The sequence below is a fragment of the Jaculus jaculus genome, chromosome 11, assembly GCF_020740685.1.
Source record: "Jaculus jaculus isolate mJacJac1 chromosome 11, mJacJac1.mat.Y.cur, whole genome shotgun sequence".
Classification (NCBI taxonomy): domain Eukaryota; kingdom Metazoa; phylum Chordata; class Mammalia; order Rodentia; family Dipodidae; genus Jaculus; species Jaculus jaculus.
This window is the reverse complement of record NC_059112.1, coordinates 113,112,529-113,136,144: the sequence shown is the minus strand read 5'-3', so window position 1 is coordinate 113,136,144 and position 23,616 is coordinate 113,112,529. Positions and strand designations below refer to the sequence as shown.

Here is a 23,616-nt window from a genome sequence, read left to right as displayed (position 1 = left end):
ATGTTTAAAGATTTAATTTAAGAAGGGCTAAGAGGAAAGGGGAACAGGTCCTAAGCTGAGTACCTGGGAGGGATTCTGAGCAGGCTGTCTCGTGGTAGCCCAATCTGGGCTTCTTTATAACCTTGAAAATGTGAAATGTAAATTAAGAGGCACTTAATCGGGATATGTCTCATTACCAGGCTTGGGTACATAGCAGAGATCTTGATTGTTTAGTGGGCACACAGGAAAAGTGTGCAGGCTTAAAAGGAGCCCACCAACCTGGGAGGGTTGGAAATGCTGGTTTGAGGACCACTCACTGTTATGGTGAGGACCGCCAGGGAAGACCACACAGACACCAAATAGTAGGAAAGGAATCTTTATTAGCCAGCCAGCGACTACATCCAGGACTAGGGAGCCTGAATACAGTACCAGGTTGCACTTCAGGGCTCCTTTTATAGGAGAAATCCATAACCAAGAGTTAATTTCAACTGGTTTTAGAAAAAACAGAAACTTTTCCAGAATTTCCCCTCCCTGAATTTTCCCTCTCCTGCAATTGCAAGCAAGCAGCAGTTAATACAGGAGCTAAACATTGCATTTAGCAATAGTGAGCCATTTAGCAATAGTGAGAAAAACGTCTTGTGGTGACCCATTGTGTTAAAGCAAGCCAAGCATAAAGTTCAAGGGCAGATGAGACCATATCCCAAGGTACCACCTAAGCTGAACTTCTTTGTATAAGTTCACAGTATGGAGTCAATTTATGTCCTTCTCCAGCTTTAGGCCCTTGTCACACCACGAAAAGTTTTTCAAGGTGAAGAAAGTGGGACTCCAGGTGGCTGTTTTCTAGTCTGGGCAGGCTAGGTTGGTATCTATGTTCTTGGGCCTCTGTCCCTGACTACCTTGCTCTTGTTCTTTATAATGATGTGCTGCATAAAGCTAGTGTTGTGTTTAAAGCCTGGCACTGAATGACTTCTTGGGGCAAGTAAGAAAATTTACAGAAATACTAGAAAATGAGAACTTGGGGAGACTAACATTGGGTGGGAAAAAGGAGGCCAGCAAAAACCAAAGAGCAGACTGAGTAAAAAGGAGAATTAGGAGAGACAGGTGACTTAGAAGCCTAGAGAAGAGAATGGGTTTAAGTAGAATGCTTTAACATTATATAATTCTGCTTCAAATTTGAGGAAACTGAGCTTTGTTCAGAAGCTAAACAGTGCAAAATTGAAAGCCGTGTCTCTTGACATCATCAAATAACGTTTGTATTTAGTAAGTGCTGGTCAAATGTATGTATTATTAGTAACAATATTAATATTCAACCACTTACCCACATATACATACTATTTACCCAACATATTTACCAAGGTGTAATATTTTAGGTTTTTCTACCAAATACTTAAGTTATCACTGTAGATGCAAGGTTATACTAATTAATGTGGGAACAGTACAAGAAATATTAAACCATTCATGCATTCAAGGAAGTCATATGCTCAAATTATTGTCATGCCAGACTGTCTGACATTGGAAATGCTGAAAGAATTAAAACAGGAAGATAATGATTGGTGGACAAAGTATGAAAAAACGTAGCCAAATATTTCAAAGATATGCATTATTTGGACTGTTAGTGATCTTATGGATAGTCTCTTGTTTTTTGGTTTTCCGAGGTAGGGTCTCACTCTACCTCAGGCTGACCTGGAGTTCACTATGTAGTCTCAGAGTGGCCTCGAACTCTCGGTGATCCTCCTGCCTCTGCCTCCCGAGTGCTGGGATTAAAGGCGTGTGCCACCACGCCTAGCACGGATAGTCTCTTGTTCCCCTCTTCTAGCTAGTACTTTCATTATTGTGAATGATCATTAGTGAGAATCACTTTTTAACTGTCTTTCTGTAGAATATCAGCACTGGAATGGCCATAGCTGGAATAATGTTATTTCTAAGAAGTATTCGACTGGTGAGTTAAAAATTAAAAAGACAATATTAATTTATTGAACATATTTTAACATCTTGTAAAATTCACAGACTTTTACAGAATAATTTTAAAGCCTCTATTTCTTTTTCTTTCTTTCTTTTCCTTTTTTTTTTTCAAGGTAGGGTCTTGCTTTAGCCCAGATTGACCTGGAATTCACTCTAACCAAATGATTACAATTCCGTGAATCTTAACTTTTAAAGTCTCAGGATGGCCTCAAACTCACAGCAATCTTCCTACCTCTGCTTCCTGAGTGCTAGAATTAAAGGCATGCACCACCATGCCCAGCTAGAGCCTCAATTTATATAATCACCTTTTTAAGACTTAAAATGGCTTATACAGGATTTAGTTTGTTATAGTGGAATAATCACTAAATTTTTATTTCAGACATTATGAACTATCTCATTTTTTTCTTTTCTTGAATAAAAAACTATTGACCACTGTGTACTATATATTAATTTATTAATAAATTTAGTTATATGCATTATATGTGTTTATGTGTGTATGGGTACATCCAGAGTTTCCTGCTGAATGCAGGACACATGTGCCACTTGGGGTCTGGCTTTACATGGCTGTGATGGTTTCAATCAAGTGTCCCCAATAAACTTCACCTGCTCTGAATGCTTGATCCCCAGCTGGTGGCAATTTGAGAGGAGGTATGTTTCTGGGGAGCAGACCTTGAGGTTTGCCAGTATTAGTCAGCTCACTCTCCTGCTGTTATTTTCCACCTGCTATGGCAGAGGTGATGTCCAACCTCTTCTCATGCCAGACCTTTCCCTGCTTTCATGAAACATTCCCTTGAAACTGTGAGCCAGAATAAGCTCTTTCCTCCTAGCAGCTGCTTTTGATCAGGTGTTTTATCCCAGCAACAAGAAGGTAAATGCAGGCTGGAGGGATGTCTTAGTGGTTAAGGCATTAGACTGCAAAGCCAAAGGCCCCAGGTTCAATTCCCCAGGACCCACATTAGCCAGATGTATAAGGGGGCACACACATCTGGAGTTCCTTTGGAAAGGCTGGAGGCCCTGGTGTGTCCATTCTCTTTCTCTCTCTCTCTCCTTTCTCTATGAAAGAAAGAAAGAAAGAGAAAGAAACTGCAACAATAGGTGCTGGGAAATCAAACCTGAGTCATTAGACTTTGTAAGCAAGACTTAACTGCTGAGCCATCTCCCCAGCCCTCTGTTCACTATTATTTATAATAAATATTATATAGTTAGATAACATTATGATTACTTCAAAATGAATTTCCTGGCTTCTGCTAACCCATTAACTGAAATAGTTGAAAAACTTGAGCCTATGTATAAAGAAAGAGTTGAGGTAAAGAAAAGCATGCAGCTGGGTGTGATGGTGTACACCTTTAATCCCAGAACTCAGGAGGCAGAGGTAGGATCACCATGAATTCAAGGCTAGCCACGACTACATAGTGAATTCCAGGTCAGCCTGGCCTAGAAGAAAAATCAGAAAAGGGAGAGAAAGAAAGCATGCAGGTCATTCATACTATAAAGTGTTTTTTATTTTAATTTTTTTGACAACTTCCATAATTATAAACAATATCCCTTGGTAGTTCTCTCCCTCATCCCACTTTTCCCTTTGAAACTCCACTCTCTATCATATCCCCTCCCCCTCTCAATTAGTCTCTCTTTTATTTTGATGTCGTGATCTTTCCCTCCTATTATGATGGTCTTGTGTAAGTAAGGTCAGACACTGTGAGGTCATGGCTATCCAGGCCATTTTGTGTCTGGAGGAGTACATTGTAAGGAGTCCTACCCTTCCTGTGGCTCGTAAATTCTTTCTGCCACCTCTTCCACAATAGACCCTGAGCCGTGGAAGGTGTGATAGATATTTCAGTGCTGAGCACTCCTCTATCACTTCTCAGCACCATGGTGCCTTCTTGAGAGTCATCCCAAGGTCTCCACCATCTGAAAAGTGAAGCTTCTCTAACTAAAAGTGAGAGTAGCATTAATATATGGGTATGAACATTAAGAGAAGTGCTTATGGACTGGAGAGATGGCTTAGCGGTTAAGCACTTGCCTGTGAAGCCTAAGGACCCCGGTTCGAGGCTCGGTTCCCCAGGTCCCACGTTAGCCAGAAGCACAAGGGGGCGCATGCATCTGGAGTTCATTTGCAGAAACTGGAAGCCCTGGCGCGCCCATTCTCTCTCTCTCCCTCTATCTGTCTTTCTCTCTGTGTCTGTCACTCTCAAATAAATAAATTAGAAAAAAATTAAAAAAGAAAAGAGAAGTGCTTATTGGGAAGTTTGGTGAGCAAAGTATATACATTTAGCCAGACACCAGCAGACATTGTACCCCTAGAGCTCATGACTACCCCTGTTGTAGGTTTTCAGTGTCAGGGATGTGTTCCCTCCCATGGAGCGGGCCTCCAATCAAATTAGAGGGCAGTTGGTTTCCCCATAACAGACATGCCACTATTGAACCCGTTGGCTCATTTGGCCTGGCTGGCCAAATTTAAAGCTTGCAGTGTCCACTGATGAATATCTTCACTGGTAATTTCTCTCTCTGCCATTGAATTGCATGCAGCATAGCTTTTTCCAGCTTTCTATTAGCTGGTCTGCATGGAGGAGGTTTTCAGCTCAGCTCCTGAAGGATTTCTCAGTGACCTTGTAACCCAAGTATGTGGAGTCTTTAGCAAAAGGGTCTTCCCTTCTATTCCCAGTGGGAAACCAAGGGCCTCAGATGTTTTGGGGGTATCAGGGACCTCCCTGGCCAACAACTCACTGGAAGGTATCCCATCCCTGAAAATCACTGAAAATTTTCTAGTAACAATCTATGGCTTCTGAGTGTTCCAGTGTCCAAAAAGTAGGTTTCCATATGACTTATTTATATTCCCTTAGATTTTGTTTAACCCTCCCTCCACCTTTCCTTTACTTAGTCTCTTCCCCTGACCTCCCTTATGCCAGCAGGTCCTAAGTTGCCCACATTTCTGACCACATCTCTAACTCCAATGATTACAATTCCATGAATCTTATCTTTTGAAAATTGTTTATTCCATTCCTGGTACCACAATCTGTTTTAGTCAGGGTTCTCTAGAGGAACAGAACCCATAGAATGAATTGTATTAAAAAGGGTATTTATTGGATTAGCTTAGTCCAACAACAGCAGTCTGTAGACTTGAGAGTTAAGGAGCCTAGTAGCTGCTCAGTCCACGTGGCTGGATGGCTCAGCAGTCCCAATCCAGCACTGAATGCTGAAAGGATTCCTGGAGAACCACTGGTCTTCAGTCCATACTAGAAGTCTGGGGAAACAGTACCAATGCTGACGAAGGCAAGAAAGATGCATGCACCAGTGAAACACTCACCAGCAGCAGCACCAGCAGCCAGGTGGGAGGAAGGGGCTCTTTTCCACCAGAGCTTCATTTATATAAAGCCCCCTTCCAGGAGGGACACCCACTCTGGGGGAAGGACTTCCTTCTGCAGTTGAGAATAAGAGGAATGTTTGTGAATTCCTAATCGGATCAAGTTGACAACAGAATTTAACCATAACAAGTGGTTTATATGTTGACTCATGGTTTGGAGCAAGAGGCAACCTTTCACATTGTACTCACAGAAAGAAGAGAGAGAGATTGACCACTTTCTCATTTTTTAAAAAGATTTTATTTTTATTTGTTTATGAGTGAGAGAGAGAGAGAGAGAATGAATACAGACACACCAGGGACTCTAGCCACTGCAAACAAACTCAAAACACATGTGCCACCTTGTGCATCTGGCTTACACGGGACCTGGAGAATCAAACCTGGGTCCTTAGGCTTCATAGACAAGCACCTTAACTGCTAAGCCATCTCTTCAGCCCTCATTTTTATGTTTGGGAGCCCAGCTCATGAGATGGTGCCTCCCACATTAAGGTTGGGCTTTTCCTCCTCAGTTAAGTCTTCCTGGAAATAAGCTCATAAACATACTCAGAGGTTTGTTTCCATGGTGATACTAAATCAATCAAGTTAACAACGTTAAATATTAAAACATTAGATTCAGAATCCATTGTCTCCCAATTTTTGATAAGTTTTGTGGCATTTGTTAACTTTTCATCTAAATTCACATTATTAACATTGTTAACATTGTCACAGTTCTGTTACCCTCTATGAAAGCATTTGAAAGTATTTACAGATGTCATGAAATGTATCCAATTTTTGTTTGATTTTTCAATTTTCAATTTTTTTGAGGTAGGGTCTCACTCTAGCTCAGGTTGACCTGGAATGTACTCTAGTCTCAGGGTGGCCTCACAGCAATCTCACAGCGATCCTCCTACCTCCGCCTCCCGAGTGCTGGGATTAAAGTTGTGTGCCACTACTGCTGGCTTTTTTGTTTGTTTGCTTTGAGACAAGATCTCATGTAGTCCAGGCTAGCCTCATACATACTATAGCTGAGGATGGCCTTCAATTACAATCCTTCTGCCTCTGTCTCCCAAGTACTGGGATTACAAGTTTGTGCCACCATGCCTGGCTGAAAATTCTCTTTTAAAAATGTTTATTTATTTACTTACTTGCAATCAGAGATAAACAGGGAAGAGAGAAAGAGAGAGAGAGAGAGAGAGAAAATATGAATATGAATGGGAGTGCCAGGGCCTCTAGCTGCTGCAAAGGAACTCCAGATGCATGTGCCATTTTGTGCATCAGACTTTATGTTGGGTACTAGGGAACTGAACTCAGGTCATTAGGCTTTGCAAGCAAGTGCCTTAACCAATGAGCCATCTCTCCATCCCTAGAAACTCTTTTAAATTTTTTATTTATTTATTTATTTGAGAGCGACAGACACAGAGAGAAAGACAGATGGAGGGAGAGAGAGAGAACGGGCGCGCCAGGGCTTCCGGCCTCTGCAAACGAACTCCAGATGCGTGCGCCCCCTTGTGCATCTGGCTAACGTGGGACCTGGGGAACCGAGCCTCAAACCGGGGTCCTTAGGCTTCATAGGCGAGCGCTTAACTGCTAAGCCATCTCTCCAGCCCCCTAGAAACTCTTTATAGTGCACTTAGGGTTGCCCAGTGATAGAATGTTTTCCTAACATGTATGAAGCTCTGGATCTGCTCTGAAACACTGCAAGGCAAAAAAAGATGTTATAGTATGTATCTATCAGAGTTTGGAGCTGGAGCTATAGCTCAATTGGTAGAGTGCCTGCTGAATGCATCTTCAGCACTGCATAAACTAGGCATTGGTGGCCCACACTTATAATCCCAGCACTAGGGATACAGAGGTAGGAAGATCAGAAGATGAAGGACAGCCTCAGCTTCATAGCAAGTTCAAAGCCAGCCTGAGCTGCATGAAACCCTGTCCTAAAAAAATAGACTTTAGCCAGGCATGCCAGAACTCGGAGGCTGAAGTAGGAGGATCGCTGTGAATTTGAAGCCAGCCTGGGCTAAAGTGAGACCCTACCTTGAAAAACCAGAAAAAAAAAAAAAGACATTCTATGTGTAATTCACCACATGCAATACAGAAACCAAAAGGTGTTTGCATCTCATTTCCTCTCTTACCAGAAAGAAACAGAAAATATTAGACAGATGCAATCACTAGCAAGTGTCTAACCATTAAGACATCCATTCAACCCATAGGTGGCTGTCTTTAACACACTATGTGGCAGACTTTAGGACCCAGCAGATGAACCTGTCTCAGCCTTCAGCCCAATTAAGTTCTGTTGAGCAAGTAACAACTGCTATATTCAACCCAAAGGATTTTAAACATAAAAAAAATTTTTTTAATAATTTTTTAAAAATATTTTTTGTTCATTTTTTATTTATTTGAGAGCGACAGACAGAGAGAAAGACAGATAGAGGGAGAGAGAGAGAATGGGCGCGCCAGGGCTTCCAGCCACTGCAAACGAACTCCAGACGCGTGTGCCCCCTTGTGCATCTGGCTAACGTGGGACCTGGGGAACCGAGCCTCGAACCGGGGTCCTTAGGCTTCACAGGCAAGCGCTTAACTGCTAAGCCATCTCTCCAGCCCCATAAAAAAATTTTTAATAGTCAAGAGCCTAATTTAATTTTACTCAGATTTGCTTTGGTTCCAGGCTTAGTGTCTCATATGGTAGCTTTAATAGAAAATAGTGAATAATTGTTATAATTAATGTCTATATAAACATTTCAGTTTTGTTTATTTTATTTTATTTTTTGAGGTAGGGTCTCACTCTAGTCCAGATTGACCTGGAACTCACTCTGTAGTTCCAGGCTATCCTCAAACTCACAGTGATCCTCCTACCTCTACCTCCCAAGTGCTGGGATTAAGGTGTGCACCACCATGCCCAGTTGTATAACTTTTGATTAAACCATTTTAAAGTATTATTATGAAATTAAGAACCAAATTAAACTGTTTCAATGACTTTGTCTTATTAAATATTTAGATGGCATTTTCACACTTCAAATTTCAAATGAAGATATCTTTCTCCTTATAAATCAACAGACATCAAAATTTACAAAGTCTTCAGATATTCCAGTGGAATTTATAAGAAGGAATGTTAAACTGCGTGGCCGATTGCACAAGATAACTGAGAACGGTCTGGAAATTGAACATATTCCTATTACTTTACCTGTTATATCTTCATTTAAAAGTAAGTAAGATGCAAGAATAACACTAGGTCACAATTATAGGTATTATTATTACTATTAATAATATACTGTTAATAACTAGATGTTACTTATTTAATACCAAAAAAGGTTCCCTTAATTCCTGATTGCTCTCCATTGTCTACAAGAGAAATGTCTAAACTCATGACTTTTTATTCAAGAAATTGTTTAGGGGCTGGGGAGATGGCTTAGTGGTTAAAGTGTTTGCCTGAAAAGCCAAAGGACACAGGTTCAATTCCCCAGGACCCACATAAGCCAGCTACACAAGGGGGGTGCATGCATCTGGAATTTGTTTGCAGTGGCTGGCATGCCCATTCTCTCTTTCTCTCTGTCTCTTCCTCTGCCTCTCTCTCTCTCTCTCTCTCTCTCTCTCTCTCTCTCTCTCTCAAATAAATAATATATTTTTTAAAAAGAAATTGTTTAGTTTAGCTCAAAATTTTCTTTCTTCCTTCTCTCTTTCTCTTTCTTTCTTCATTCCTCCTTTCTTCCCTCCCTCCCTCTCTCTCTCTCTCTATCTCTTTTTCTTTCTTTTTTTTTCAAGGTAGGTTCTCTCTCTAGCCTAAGCTGATGACCTGGAATTCACTATGGAGTCTCACTATGGAGTCTCAGGGTGGCCTCAAACTGATAGCAATCCTCCTACCTCTGCCTCTTGAGTACTGGGATTGAAAGCATGCACCACTATACCTGGCTCTCTCTTTTGTTTTATTTAACCACTTATTCTTTCTCAGGTGTTCATTCCACAGATTTTAACCATCTATTATGGTCTAGGACCTAAGCTAATTGACAATGCCAAATGAAACAAACACAGACCTTCTAACTTTGGTAGCCTCTCAGACTTGGTAAATGATAGACAACAAACACATTAAAAATTGTCCTAAAGAAGCCCTTGGCCCTTGTCTTCTGCCCGCAGTCCTGACCCCATTAGCTGACTCCCAGCAGGCTCCAGCTACTTTTGGCCTCTGTGTCCTCTGGCCAGATTCTCAACTCTTCTCTTGGCTAAGAACTTTGCTTGGAGCAACCTCCACTGTGGCTTCCTGCGAGGTTTGTCCGTGAGCTCGGGGAGCCATCTTTAACCACAGGTACAAGAAGTATGAGTAGTGTGTAAACTTCCAAGGGTACCTGTGGCTAATGATTGAAGGTAGGACCTTGTGATCAAAAGTAACTGATGAGGGCTAGAGAAATGGCTTACCAGTTAAGGCCTTTGCCTGCAAAGCCAAAAGACCTCGGTTCAATTCCCCAGGACCCACGTAAGCCATATGCACAAGGTGGCGCATGCGTCTGGAGTTGCTTGCAGTGGCTGGAGGCCCTGGCGTGCCCATTCTCTCTTGCTCCCTCTCCCTCTCTGTCTCTCTATACTTGCCTCTCGCTTCCTCAAATAAATAAATAAAAATAAAGTTTTAAAATTTTTTTTATTATTTATTTGAGAGCGACAGAGAGAAAAAGAGGCAGATAGATCGAGAGAGAGAGAATGGGCACACCAAGGCCTCCAGCCACTGCAAACGAACTCCAGATGCGTGTGCCCCTTGTGCATCTGGCTAACATGGGTCCTGGAGAATCAAGCCTCGACCCGGGGTCCTTTGGCTTCACAGGCAAACGCTTAACCACAAAGCCATCTATTAAATTTATCATATCCAACATTTTTTTTCAAAAATCTCAATTTCCTTGCTGAATATATCTTCCATATTGTTAACTTTTCATCCATGTTGCTTATTTTCTCCTTTTAACTGACCTCCAGATTCTGGATTGAATTCATCTAGTTTGCATTCACTTATTATTTTACTAGTAAACTTTCAAATATTTCATCCAATATTTTACCTGTTTCATTCAGTGTGTTTGACTTTAGAAATTGAGGAGTTATGATCTTTTTTTTTTAATTTTTATTAGCATTTTCCATGATTATAAAAACATATCCCATGTTAATTTCCTCCCTCTCCCCCCACACACTTTCTCCTTTGAAATTCCATTCTCCATCATATTACCTCCCCATCACAATCATTGTAAGGAATTATGATCTTTTTAGAGGAATCATGTGGCACTGTTTTTTCTTATATTTTTCTCTTGGAATTTGTGCATCTGTTTGTCTATCTCTTCCAAATCTATTTTGGAATCTTCTTATTGAGCAACTTAACTTTTTTTCTTTTTTTCGAGGTAGGGTCTCACTCTAGCCCAGGCTGACCTGGAATTCACTATGGAGTCTCAGGGTGGCCTTGAACTCATGACAGTCCTCCTACCTGTGCCTCCTAAGTGCTGGGATTAAAGGCATGTGCCACCACACCCACTGAGCAACTCACTCTTGAGGGCACAATCTCCAGTACCTTTCAGAAAGGAGAAAACAAAACAGCTGCAATAGCAACAACACCAAACTGGTATAAATATAGAAATGCACTTAAATTGATTAAAACCCACTAATATATCACCAAGGACAAGAAAACAGAAATGGCAAGATAAATGCAGGAGTTATTTAGGTTAAGTTTGGAGGTAGTAAATGAATAAATAAAGGTAAATAGCAAGGTGGAAAATAAAGGAGAAACAGTGTTAAATTAAAGAAGGGTGGCTGGGGAGATGGTTTAGTGGTTACTTGCGAAGCCTAAGAACCCAGGTTCAATTTAACAATACCTATAATAAGCCAGATGCACAAAGTGGCGCATGTGTCTGGAGTTCATTTGCAGTGGCTAGAGGCCCTGGCAGGCCCATTCTCCCTCACTCACTCTCTCTCTCTTTCTCTCTCTCTCTCTCTCTCTCTCTCTCTCCTTCTCCCAGGCCTGGTCTTGTATACCTTTAATCCCAGCTCCTAGGAGGCCAAAGTAAGTGGATTGATTGAGTTTGAGGACAGCCTGAAACTACACAGTGAATTCCACATCAGCCTGGGCTAGAGAAAGACCCTACCCAAAAAAAAAAACAAAACAAAACAAAGATATATATATTCAGGGAAATAAATAGTTCTGTATTTATGCTAACAACAAACACACAGAGGGTGAAATCAGATAATCACTCTCATTCACAATTGCATCAATAAATAAATAAATAAAATACCTTGGAATAAACCTAACCAAGGAAGTGAGGATCTCTACAATGAAAGCTTTAAAACACTCAAGCAAAAAAAAAATTGCAGAAGACACTAGGAAATGGAAAGACATCTCTTGTTCTTGGAACAGAAGAATCAACATTGTGAAAATGGCAATCTTACCAAAAGCAATCTACACATTTAATGCAATACCCATCAAAATTCCAATGGAATTCTTCATGGAAATGGAAAAATCAATCCAAAAATTCATTTGGAAACACAAAAAAATCTCAAATATCTAAAAATACTGAGCAACAAAAATAAGGTGCATTACCATACCTGATTTTAACCTATACTACAGAGCTATAGTAACAAAAACAGCATGCTACTGGCACAGAAGCAGACATGTAGATCAATGGAACAGAATAGAGGTCCCAGATGTAAGTCCGGGTAGCTATAGCCACCTGATATTTGACAAAAATGCCAAATATACTCATTGGAGAAAAGACAGCCTCTTTAGCAAATGGTGCTGAGAAAACTGAATATGTATCTATAGAAGGATGAAAATAGATTCTTCTCTCCATGCACAAGAATTAAGTCCAAATAGACCAAAGACCTTAACATCAGACCTGAAATTCTGAAACTGCTAGAGGAAAAAATAGGGGAAACCCTTCAACATACTGGTCTTCACAAAGACTTTCTGAATATAACCCCAATTGCTCAGGCAATAAAACCACAGATTGACCACTGGGACCTCATGAAATTTCAAAGATTTTGTATGGCAAAGGACACTGTGAATAAAGCAAAGAGGCAACCTACAGAATGGGAAAAAATCTTTTCCAGCTGTACATCTGATAAAGGATTAATATATAGGATATACGAAGAACTCAAAAAAATAAATAATAAGAAATCAAACAAGCCAATTAAAAAATGGGCTATGGAACTAAGTTCTCAAAAGAAGAAATATGATGGCATATAAGCATCTGAAAAAATGCTCTACATCCCTAGTCATCAGGGAAATGCAGATTAAAACTACATTGAAGCCGGGCGTAGTGGTGCACGCCTTTAATCCCAGCACTCGGGAGGCAGAGGTAGGAGGATCACCATGAGTTCGAGGCCACCCTGAGACTCCATAGTGAATTCCAGGCCAGCCTGGGCTAGAGTGAGACCCTACCTCAGAAAAAAAAAAAAAAAAAAAAAAAACAACTATGCTGAGATTCCATCTCACTCCTGTCAGATTGGTTACCATCATGAAAACAAATGACCACAAATGCTGGCAAGGATGTGGAAAAAGAGGAACCCTTCTACACTGCTGGTGGAAATGCAATCTGGTCCAGCCATTGTGGACATCAGTGTGGAGGTTCCTAAAACAGCTAAAGATTGATCTACCATATGACCCAGCTATAGCACTCCTAGGCATATATCCTAAGGACTCATCTCATTTCCTTAGAAGTATGTGCTCAACCATGTTTATTGCTGCTCAATTTATAATAGCTGGGAAATGGAACCAGCCTAGATGTCCCTCAACTGATGAGTGGATAATGAAGATGTGACACATTTATACAATGGAGTTCTACTCAGCGATAAAGAAAAATGAAGTTATGAAATTTGCAGAAAAATGGATGGATCTGGAAAGGATTATTCTAAGTGAGGTAACCCAGGCCCAGAAAGCCAAGCGCCACATGTTCTCCCTCATATGTGGATCCTAGCTACAGATGATTGGGCTTCTGTATGAGAAGGAAATTACTTAGTAGCAAAGGGCAGTAAGTTAAAAAGGAGATATAAAGGGAAGAGAAAGGAAGGGAGGAGTGTACTTAATAGGTTGGTAGTGTTTATATGTAAGTAGAATGATTGAGATGGGGAGGTAATATGATGGAGAATGGAATTTCAAAGGGGAAAGTGTGGGGAGGAGGGTATTACCATGGGATATTTTTTATAATCATGGAAAATGTTAATAAAAATTGTGAAAAGATAAAAAAATTAAATTATTTTTTTAAAGTTGAATGTTGGGGGCTGAAGAGATGGCTTAGTAGTTAAGGTGCTTGCCCGTGAAGCATAAGGATACAGGTTGGATTCTCCAGGTCCCACGTAAGCCAAGTGCACAAGGTGGTGCATGCATTTGGAGTTCGTTTGCAGTGGCTAGAGGTCCTGGCATGTGCCCATTCTCTCTCTTCCCCTCTCCCTCTCCCTCTCCCTCTTTCTCTCTTTGTCTCTAATAAATAAATAAATAGAAATTAAAATGAAAAAAAATGTTAAATGTTGGGCTGGAGAGATGGCTTAGAGGTTCAGGCACTTGCCTGCAAAGCCAAATTACCCAGGTTCAGTTCCCCAGGACCCACGTAAGCCAGATGCATAAGGAGGCATACACATCTGGAGTTTGTTTGCAGTGGCTGGAGGCCCTGGTGCACCTATTCTCTTTTTTGCTCTCTCTTCTCCCTTCTCTCTCTCTGCCTATTTCTCTCTTGCAGTTAAATAAATAAATATATATTTTTTAAAGTTGAATGTTTAATGTCATTTGTAAAAATGGGACTGCAACATGATTAAATTTATATATAAAAGATGTTCAGCTGGACGAGGTAGCACACACCTTTAATCTCAGCACTGGGGAGACAGAGATAGGAGGATTGCCGTGAGTTCAAGGCCACCCTGAGACTACATAGTGAATTCCAGGTCAGCCTAGTCTAGAGTGAAACCCCACCTCAAAAAAAAAAAAAAAGTTTCCTTATTTCTATTATCTGATGAATAGTAGTTATATTCCATAGCATTTAACTTATTGTAACTTTATATTTCACATTATTAATTCTAGTACTTCACAGTAAAATTTACCACATTCAATTTTTTTTAACTTTTTTTTTTTTTTTTTTTTTTGAGATAGGGTCTTACTGTAGCTCAGGCTGACCTGGAATTCACTATTTAGTCTCAGGGTGGCCTCAAACTCAATGCACCTTTCCTACCTCTGCCTCCCAAGTGCTGGGATTAAAGGTGTGTGCTACCACACATGGCTCCTCTTTTTTTTTTTTTTTTTGAGATAGGGTCTCACCCTAGACATGTTAGCAAGCAAGCCCCTTAGGGATCTTTATGTCTTCACCTTTCTTGTGCTAGGATTATAGGCACATACTGCCTGACCCGGAATTTTATGTGAGTGCTGAGGATCCAAACTCAGGTTCTCACCTTGCATATATGACAAGGAAAAAAAGTATAAATAGACTATGAGAGCTGAAGAGATGGCTTAGCAGTTAAGGCACTTGCCTACAAAGGCAAAGGACCCAGGTTCAATTCCCCAGGATCCACATAAGACAAATACACAAGGTAGCACATGCATCTGGGGTTCATTTACAGTGGCTGGGGGCCCTGGCACATCTGTTCTCTCTCTATCTTTCTCTCTGAAATAAATAAACAAAATTAAAAATATTTTTATTTTTTAAAACATTTTATTTAGCTGTTTTCTTTATTTATTTGAGACAGAGAGAGGGAAAGAAAGAGAAAGATAGAGAGAGTGAAAATGGGTGCGCCAGGGCCTCCAGCCACTGCAAATGAACTTCAGATGCATGTGCCACCATGTGCTTACATGGGACCTGGAGAATCAAACCCGGGTCCTTAGGCTTTGCAGGCAAACACCTTAACTGCTAATTCATCTCTCCAGCTCTACAAATATTTAAAAAAAAAAAAAACAGAACATGAAAGAAATGCAGAACATCTTTAAAAAACCAAATATGCTGGAAGTGGTGGTACATGCCTTTAATCCCAGAACTCAGGAGGCAGAGGTAGGAGGATTGTCATGAGTTCAAGGCTACCCTGGGACTACATAGTGAATTTCAGGTCAGCCTAGACTACCTTGGGAAAAAAATAATAAAAGATCAAATATTCAAAATCATGAGCATACAAGAAAGTGGAGAACTACAAGTCAAGGCCATTGGTATAGTTAACTTCTCATTACTGGAATAAAGCACCCAACCAAAAGCACCTAATGGGAGGAAAGTTTTATTTTGGCTTATAGTCTAGAGATAATTGTGCAGCTGTTTGTTGCTGTTGTATGTATATGTTGCTGCGAGGAAATGAAATCAGCCCAGATGCCTATCAGCTGATGAATCGATAGTGGTATATTTATACAATGGAGTTCTGTTCAGCATTAAGGAAAACTGAAATAATGAAATTTGCAAGAAAATGGATGAGCCTGGAAAAAAATTATACTAAGTTAACTCAGGCTCAGAAATACAAAATGTAGAGTGTTCTCTCTCATATGCTGATTCTAGCATGGAATAGTTTGATTTATGTATAAGTTATAGTAAGCATCAGTAGTTCTGGTCAGAAAGGTAGACTGGAGCTTTGAGAGAGAAGCCTGAGGGATTAGAGGATAGGATAGTAAAAAGGCAAGTGAAGGGGCAGAATACAAAGATAAAAGGCTCTGTAGTTGATGGGAAAGGATGGAGGGAAAGAAGGTGGATAAACACAAGTAAAGACAGCATAAAATTTTAGTATAGCAACAGACTTCTTTGTTAGCTAATTAAAAAATATAACTTTCACGGGCTGGAGAGACGGCTTAGCAGTTAAGCACTTGCCTGTGAGGCCTAAGAACCCCAGTTCGAGGCTTGTTTCCCCAGGACCCACGTTAGCCAGATGCACAAGGGGGAGCACGTGTCTGGAGTTCATTTGCAGTGGCTGGAGGCCCTGGCATGCCCATTCTCTCTCTTTCTCTGTCTATCACTTTCAAATAAATAAATAAAAATAAACAAAATTTTAAAAATAAAAGATATAACTTTCTTTTTTATTTTATTTTATTTTATTTATTTTTTTTGGTTTTTCGAGGTAGGGTCTCACTCTGGTCCAGGCTGACCTGGAATCAACTGTAGTCTCAGGGTGGCCTTGAACTCACGGTGATCCTCCTACCTCTGCCTCCCAAGTGCTGTGATTAAAGGCGTGCGCCACCACGCCCGGCTGATATAACTTTCTTAAAAAGAGAGAGAAGGAGCTGGAGAGATGGCTCATCAGTTAAAGGCACTTGCAGAGCCTAAAAGCCTGGGTTCAATTCCCCAGTACCCACATAATGTCAGATGCACAAAATGGCACATATATCTGGAATTCTTTGCATTGGCAAGAGGTCCTAATATCATGTCCTCTATCTCTGACTCTTTCTCCCTGTTTTTAAATAAGAAAAGAAAGAAAGAAGCCAGGCATGGTGGCACATGCCTTTAATCCCAGCACTCAGGAGACAGAGGTAGAAGGATCACCATGGAGAATGGAATTTCAAATGGGAAAGTGTGGGGGTGGGGAGGGAGGGAATTACCATGGGATATATTTTATAATCATAGAAAATGTTAATAAAAATTAAAAAAATAAATGAAATAAAAATAAAATTTAAAAATATATATATATAAATAAAAATAAATTTAAAAATAATATAAAAAGAAATAAAACAATTTCTATTAGCAGTAAAGCCAGATTATTAGGCTACATAGCTATAGCTTTACATGTATAATGTAGGACCACGTTTGAAAAACTATGAAAGGTGACATTGATTAAATCTCTTTGTTATAGAGTTTACTGAGATGGATTTTTAAATTCATTTTTTAAAAATTTTTATTTATTTATTTGAAAGACAGAGAGAGAGAGTGAGGGAGGGAGGGAGAGAATGGGGGCTCCAGAGCCTCTAGCCACTGCAAACCAACTCCATACATGCACCACCTTGTGCATCTGGCTTACATGGGTACTGTGGAATCAATTAAATTCATTTTTATTTTACTTTTTTTTGTTGTTGTTTTGAGAGCGAGACAGAAAGAATGGGTACTCCAAGGCCTTCAGCTGCTGTGAACAAACACATGAGCCCCCTTGTGCCCATGTGTGACATTGTGCACTTATATCACTGCATCTATCTGGCTTACATGGGACCTGGAGATTTGAATGTGAGTACTCAGGCTTCGCTGGGAAGCACTTTAACCATTAAGCCATGTCTCCAGCCCTGAGATGGATTTTTGAAAATATTCCATTTGTAATACACTTGCATTGTTTAAAAAGAACATTTGAGGACTGGAGAGATGGCTTAGTGATTAAGGAGCTTGCCTGCCAAGCCGAAGGACCCAGGTTCAATTCCCCAGGACCCACATAAGCCAGATGCACAAGGGGGCACATACATCTGGAATTCATTTGCAGTGGCTAGAGGCCCTGGCACACCCATTCTCTATGTCTGTCTCCTCTCTCTCTCTCTCTCTCTCTCTCCCTCTCTCTCTGCTTGCAAATAAATAAATAATTTTGTAAAAAGAACATTTGATTATAGGCTAAATTTGGACTTAAGTTTGGAGTTTGAGTATAAACAAACAGTATACTTAAGTGGGATTGTGTGTGCATGCATGCATGCTTGCGTACATTTGCAGTGTGGTGGGGCATGTCACTTTGGAATTTGTTTTGTGGCATGCTCTTGAAGCTAAATACAATTTCCACTTTGCCTTTTTAGAAGAGCCTTTTGGTGTTTTGCTGGTTAAACTGGCCGGAGTAGAACTCACTGAAACTGGGAAAGTCTGGCTACAGGAAGAGCTAAAACCTTCCCAGCTACTGTGGTTCCAGCTTCTTGGAAAAGAGAATTCAGCACTCTTTTGCTACCTTCTAGTGAACAAGGTAAGCAGTGTAAAGAAATAACTAATACTCTTATTCTTCATATTTATATGTCTATACTATTTAAATGGCACATTTAATATGATGGGACTCTGAACTTTTCAAACTGGTGCTAATAGTGATTTTGTGTAGAGCATAAGGTATTTATTATATATGTTCCATTATAATTTTTTTAATTTTTTAAAATTTTTATTTATTTATTAAAGACAAAGAGGACAGAACAAGAGAGAGAGAAAATGGGCATGCCAGGGTCTCTAGCCACTACAAACTCCAGATGCATGTGCTACCTTGTACATCTGGCTTAGGTGGGACCTGGGGAATCAATTTTAGTATATGTGCTGCCAAAACAAGCACAAGGACCTGGGAAATCAAATCTGGGTACTCAAGCTTTGCAGGAAAATGTCTTAAAAAAAAAAAAAAAGCCATCTCTCTAGCTCCAAAATTAATTAATTTTTTATTTTATTTTATTTACTTTATTTTATTTATTTATTTATTTTGAAATAGGGTCTCCCTTTAGCTCAGGATGACCTGGAATTCATTATGTAGTCTTAGGGTGGCCTAGAAATCATGGCGATCCTCCTACCTCTGCCTCCCAAGTACTAGGATTAAAGGTACGCACCACCACGCCCATCTTACTGACATAATTTTGTTTTAATTATTTTTGCTTATATGTTTAGGAGAGAGGGTTAGAAAGAGAAAGAGAGAGAGAATAGGCACATCAGGGCCTGTTGCCCCTGTAAAAATTGAACCTGGGTTTTCAGGCTTTCCAAGCAAGCATATCTAACCACTGAGTCATCTCTCCAGTGTCTAAAAATAATTTTATTATTTTAAGTTCCAATAAGAATTTCATGAATTGGTGAGAGAAAATTCCATTTATAAAGTTTCTTTAAGAATTGGGAGCTAGCCGGACATGGTGGTACACGCCTTTAATCCCAGTACTTGGGAGGCAAAGATAGGAGGGTTCCCATGAGTTTGAGGCCACCCTGAGACTACATAGTGAATTCCAGGTCACCCTAGATTAGAGTGAGACCCTACCTAGGAAAAAAAAAAAGAATTGGGAGCTGGCTGGCATGGTGGTGCATGCCTTTAATCCCAGCACTTGGGAGGCAGAGGTAGGAGGATCACCATGAGTTCAAGGCCACCCTAAGACTATGTAGTGAATTCCAAGTCAGCCTGGGCTAGAGTGAGACCTTCCCTAGAAAAACAAAACAAAACAAACAAATGAACAAGAATTGAAAGCTGGAGAGATGGTTCATTGGTTAAGGCACTTGCCTAAAGAACCTAACAGCTGGGGGGCGGGGGGGGCGGGGACTACCATGGGATATTTTTTTATAATCCTGGAAAATGCTAATAAAAAATTAAAAAAAAAATAACCTAACAACCTGAGTTTGATTCTCTCTGCCTCCCTCTCTCTTTCTTGCAAGCAAATAAATAAAAATATTTTTTAAATAATTGGGGTATTCCAGAAATGAAATTTTTAGGATAAGATTCAATTATATTATTTTGAGGGAAGTGTTTTTGAATATGAACTTAGCTACCAGTGCTCTCCTTAGACACTAGAATTTTAACCTAATTTAGCATTTTAATGCTGGTGCCTTTCATTTTGGTTTGACTAACTTTTCATTTTGCTATGGGTTCCTGTTATTGTGCCTATATTGTATGTCCCATCTTCCTTCTACAATACAACCAGCAAAGCACAAAAGTGCTTATTTCAGTCAGAGACAATATGTCTAAAGAGTTTTAAAGAGTCATTTGAAGGCAGGGTGTGGTGGTGCATGCCTTCAATCCCAGTACTCTGGAGGCAGAGGTAGGAGGATCGCCATGAGTTCAAGCCACCCTAAGACTACATAGTGAATTCCAGATCAGCCTGGGTTAGAGAAAGACCCTTCCTCAAAAAACCAAAAACACAGCTGCAGAGATGGCTTAGTGGTTAAGGCACATGCCTGTGAAGCCTAAGGTTTGATTCCCCAGTACCCACGTAAAGCCAGATGCACAAGGTATCGCATGCATCTGGAATTTATTTGCAATGGATGGAGGCCCTGGTGCACCCATTCTCTCTCTCTGTCACTCTCTGCTTGCAAATAAATAAAATATTTTAAAAGAAAAGGTTTAGGAAATTAATACAGTGAATGCAAATTAAAGAATTTTATTAGTAGAAGAGAGCCTTGTTCGAAGTCAATTGACTTTTTTTATTATTATTATTTATTAGAGAGAGAGAGAATGGGTGCACCAGGGCCTCCAGCCACTGTAAACAAACTCCAGATGCATGCACTACCATGTGCATCTAGCTTACGTGGGACCTGGAGAATCGAACCTGGGTCCTTAGGCTTCACAGGCATATACCTTAACCACTAAGCCATCTCTCCAGCCCTAAACATCTTTTCTTGCTTATGTATTTGTTGTTTTGGGACAGAGTCTCCCAGCTAGCCTAGAATCCATTATGTAGCTCAGGCTCGACTTGAATTTGTGTGATAATCTTTCCTAAATACTGGGATTATGTGGCCACTTCCAGATTGAGGACCCTTTTTTTGTGGGGGGGGGAGGTTTATTTTTAAAGACTCAAGGGGGAAGCTCCATGATGGGAGGGGAAAATGATGGCAAGAGCAGAGGGTGGACATCACCTCCTGGCCAACATCAAGTGGACAAAAGGAACAGGAGAGTGTGCCAAACACTGGCAAGGGGAAACTGACTATAACACCCATAAGCCCACCGGACCATGCATGGCATAAAGATAGCCAATCTCTACTTTCTGCTCTGCCATGCAATAGATGTGTGATGATGGGCAAAGACTTCACCTTTCTGAACTTCACATTCTTTCATCTTTTTTAAAATTAATTAATTTATTTATTTCTCTTTTCTTTTTTTTTCTTTTCACAATTTTTATTAACATTTTCCATGATTATAAAAAATATCCCATGGTAGTACCCTCCCTCTCCCCCCGCCCGCACTTTCCCCTTTGAAATTCCATTCTCCATCATATTACCTCCCCATCTCAATCATTGTAGTTACATATTTACAATACCAACCAACCCTTCCTTTCTCTTTCCTTTATATCTCCTTTTTAACTTACTGGTCTCTGCTACTAAGTATTTTCCTTCTCACACAAAAGCCTAATCATCTGTAGCTAGGATCCACATATGAGGGAGAACATGTGGCGCTTGGCTTTCTGGGTCTGGGTTACCTCACTTAGTATAATCCTTTCCAGATCCATCCATTTTTCTGCAAATTTCATAACTTCATTTTTCTTTACCGCTGAGTAGAACTCCATTGTTTAAATGTGCCACATCTTCATTATCCACTCATCAGTTGAGGGACTTCTAGGCTGGTTCCATTTCCCAGCTATTATAAATTCAGCAGCAACAAACATGGTTGAGCAAGTATTTCTAAGGAAATGAGATGAGGCCTTAGGATATATGCCTAGGAGTGCTATAGCTGGGTCATATGGTAGATCAATCTTTAGCTGTTTTAGGAACCTCCACACTGATTTCCACAATGGCTAGACCAGATTGCATTCCCACCAGCAGTGTAGAAGGGTTCCTCTTTTTCCACATCCCCGCCAACATTTATGATCATTTGTTTTCATGATGGTAGCCAATCTGACAGGAGTGAGATGGAATCTCAATGTAGTTTTAATCTGCATTTCCCTGATGATAGTGACGTAGGACATTTTTTTATATGCTTATATGCCATTCGTATTTCTTCCTTTGAGAATGCTCTATTTAGTTCCATAGCCCATTTTTTGATTGGCTTGTTTGATTCCTTATTATTTAACTTTTTGAGTTCTTTGTATATCCTAGATATTAATCCTCTATCAGATATATAGCTGGTGAAGACTTTTTCCCATTCTGTTGGTTGCCTCTTTGCTTTTTTCACTGTGTCCTTTGCAGTGCAAAATCTTTGTAATTTCATGAGGTGAGGACCCTTTTTTTTTGAGGACCCTTTTGTTAATTTTTTTTTCTTTTCTTTGAAGGGCTTAAACTTGCAGAATGACTGGCTTTAAGGTAAATAAGATGTGGTGGGTATAATAACAGTTTTTGCAAATAATTGCTTTCTTTTTATATTCAAGGGTAGATCTTTTAGTGTGAATCTGAATGAAGAAATTTTGAGAAGAGGCCTGGGCAAAACTGTTCTTATTAAAGGACTAAGTCATGATTCTAAAAACTACTGGAAAATTCACAGAAAGCTGCTTAAAGCTGAATTAGCAGCTGTCAAAAAAGGAGAAGGAATATGGAAGGAAGAATCTGAAAAAGAAAGTTATTTGGGAAAATTCAAAGATTCCTGGAGAGAAATATGGAAAAACTTTAAAACAACAGAATCAGATTTCAACTTGAAAAAACAAAGTTATCATGAAAAATGGCAGAGGATTTATGAAACATGGAAAGACAACATAAATAACTACTCCTTAACACTAAAATTCAGAGAGTTTATGAGTCACTTACACTTTCGTAGAAAAAAATAAAATATCCATGAGGTCTATAGGTGTAAAGTAAGTATAAGTGAAATAAATAAATAAAAGAGTAAAATAATAAATATATGTTTTTTTGAGTTGAAATAGAAACTTATCCAAATGATCAAACTGGTAACCTTAGTGGTATTTAAAATTAAAGATTATGCTGGATGTGGTGGTGCATGCCTTTAATCCTAGCACTCAGGAGGCAGAGATAGGAGGATCACCATAAGTTCCAGACCACCCTGACACTACAGAGTGAATTCCAGGTCAGCCTGAGCTAGAGTGAGACCCTACCTCGAAAAACAAAACAACAGCAACCAAAAAAAAAAAAAAACCAAAAATTAGGGCTGGAGAGATGGCTTAGTGGTTAAGTGCTTGCCTATGAAGCCTAAGGACCCCGGTTTGAGGCTCAATTCCCCAGAACCCACGTTAACCAGATGCACAAGGGGCACACGTGTCTGGAGTTCATTTGCAGTGGCTGGAAACCCTGGTGCACCCATTCTCTCTCTCTCTCTCTGCCTGTTTCTCTCTCTCTGTCTGTTGCTCTCAAATAAATAAATAAAATAAACAAAATAATTTAAAAAAAAAAAAACTAAAGATTATTATATTTGGGTATGATGTCTCATGTCTGTAATCCCAGATCACCATGAGGTCAAGGTTAGCCTAGACTACATAGTGAGACTGTCTCAAAATCCAACCCCAAAGTCCATAAGTGTGGTGCCCACCTTTTCTCCCAGCACTCAGAAGGCGGAGATAGGAGGATTGCCATGAGGTCAAGGCCACCCTGAGACTACACATAGTAAATTCCAGGTCAGCCTGGGCTAGAGCGAGACTCTATCTCAAAAAACAAAATAAAAATAAAAAATCCAACCCAAGCTGGACCTTGTGACACATGCTTTTAATCCCAGCACTCAGGAGGCAGAGGTAGGAGAAACACCATGAGTTCAAGGCCACCCTGAGACTAAATTCCAGGTAAGCCTGAGCTAGAGTGAAACTCTTAACTCAAAAAAACAAAAAAAAAAAATGGTGGGGGTTGCTGGAGAGATGGCTTAGCAGTTAAGCA

The 23,616-nt window shown here is 40.0% G+C and overlaps 1 protein-coding gene across 5 annotated transcripts in view; it reads left to right on the top strand.

Annotated features, from left to right (window-relative positions):
• C11H3orf33 (chromosome 11 C3orf33 homolog) overlaps window positions 1-22,633 on the top strand; it is a 34,532-nt gene extending 11,899 nt beyond the window's left edge. For 3 of the 5 annotated variants that reach the window (XM_045161770.1, XM_045161769.1, XM_004651956.3), the window contains 4 exons: window positions 1,859-1,918; window positions 8,330-8,477; window positions 17,946-18,106; window positions 22,170-22,633. In XM_045161770.1, coding sequence (XP_045017705.1) covers window positions 1,859-1,918; window positions 8,330-8,477; window positions 17,946-18,106; window positions 22,170-22,562 — 762 coding nt within the window. In that variant the 3' untranslated portion in view covers window positions 22,563-22,633. Of the gene's footprint in view, window positions 1-752; window positions 838-1,858; window positions 1,919-8,329; window positions 8,478-17,945; window positions 18,107-22,169 lie in introns of those variants that run through there. The other 2 variants (XM_045161772.1, XM_045161771.1) reach the window with 2 other exon arrangements.
• Window positions 22,634-23,616: the final 983 nt, after the last annotated feature.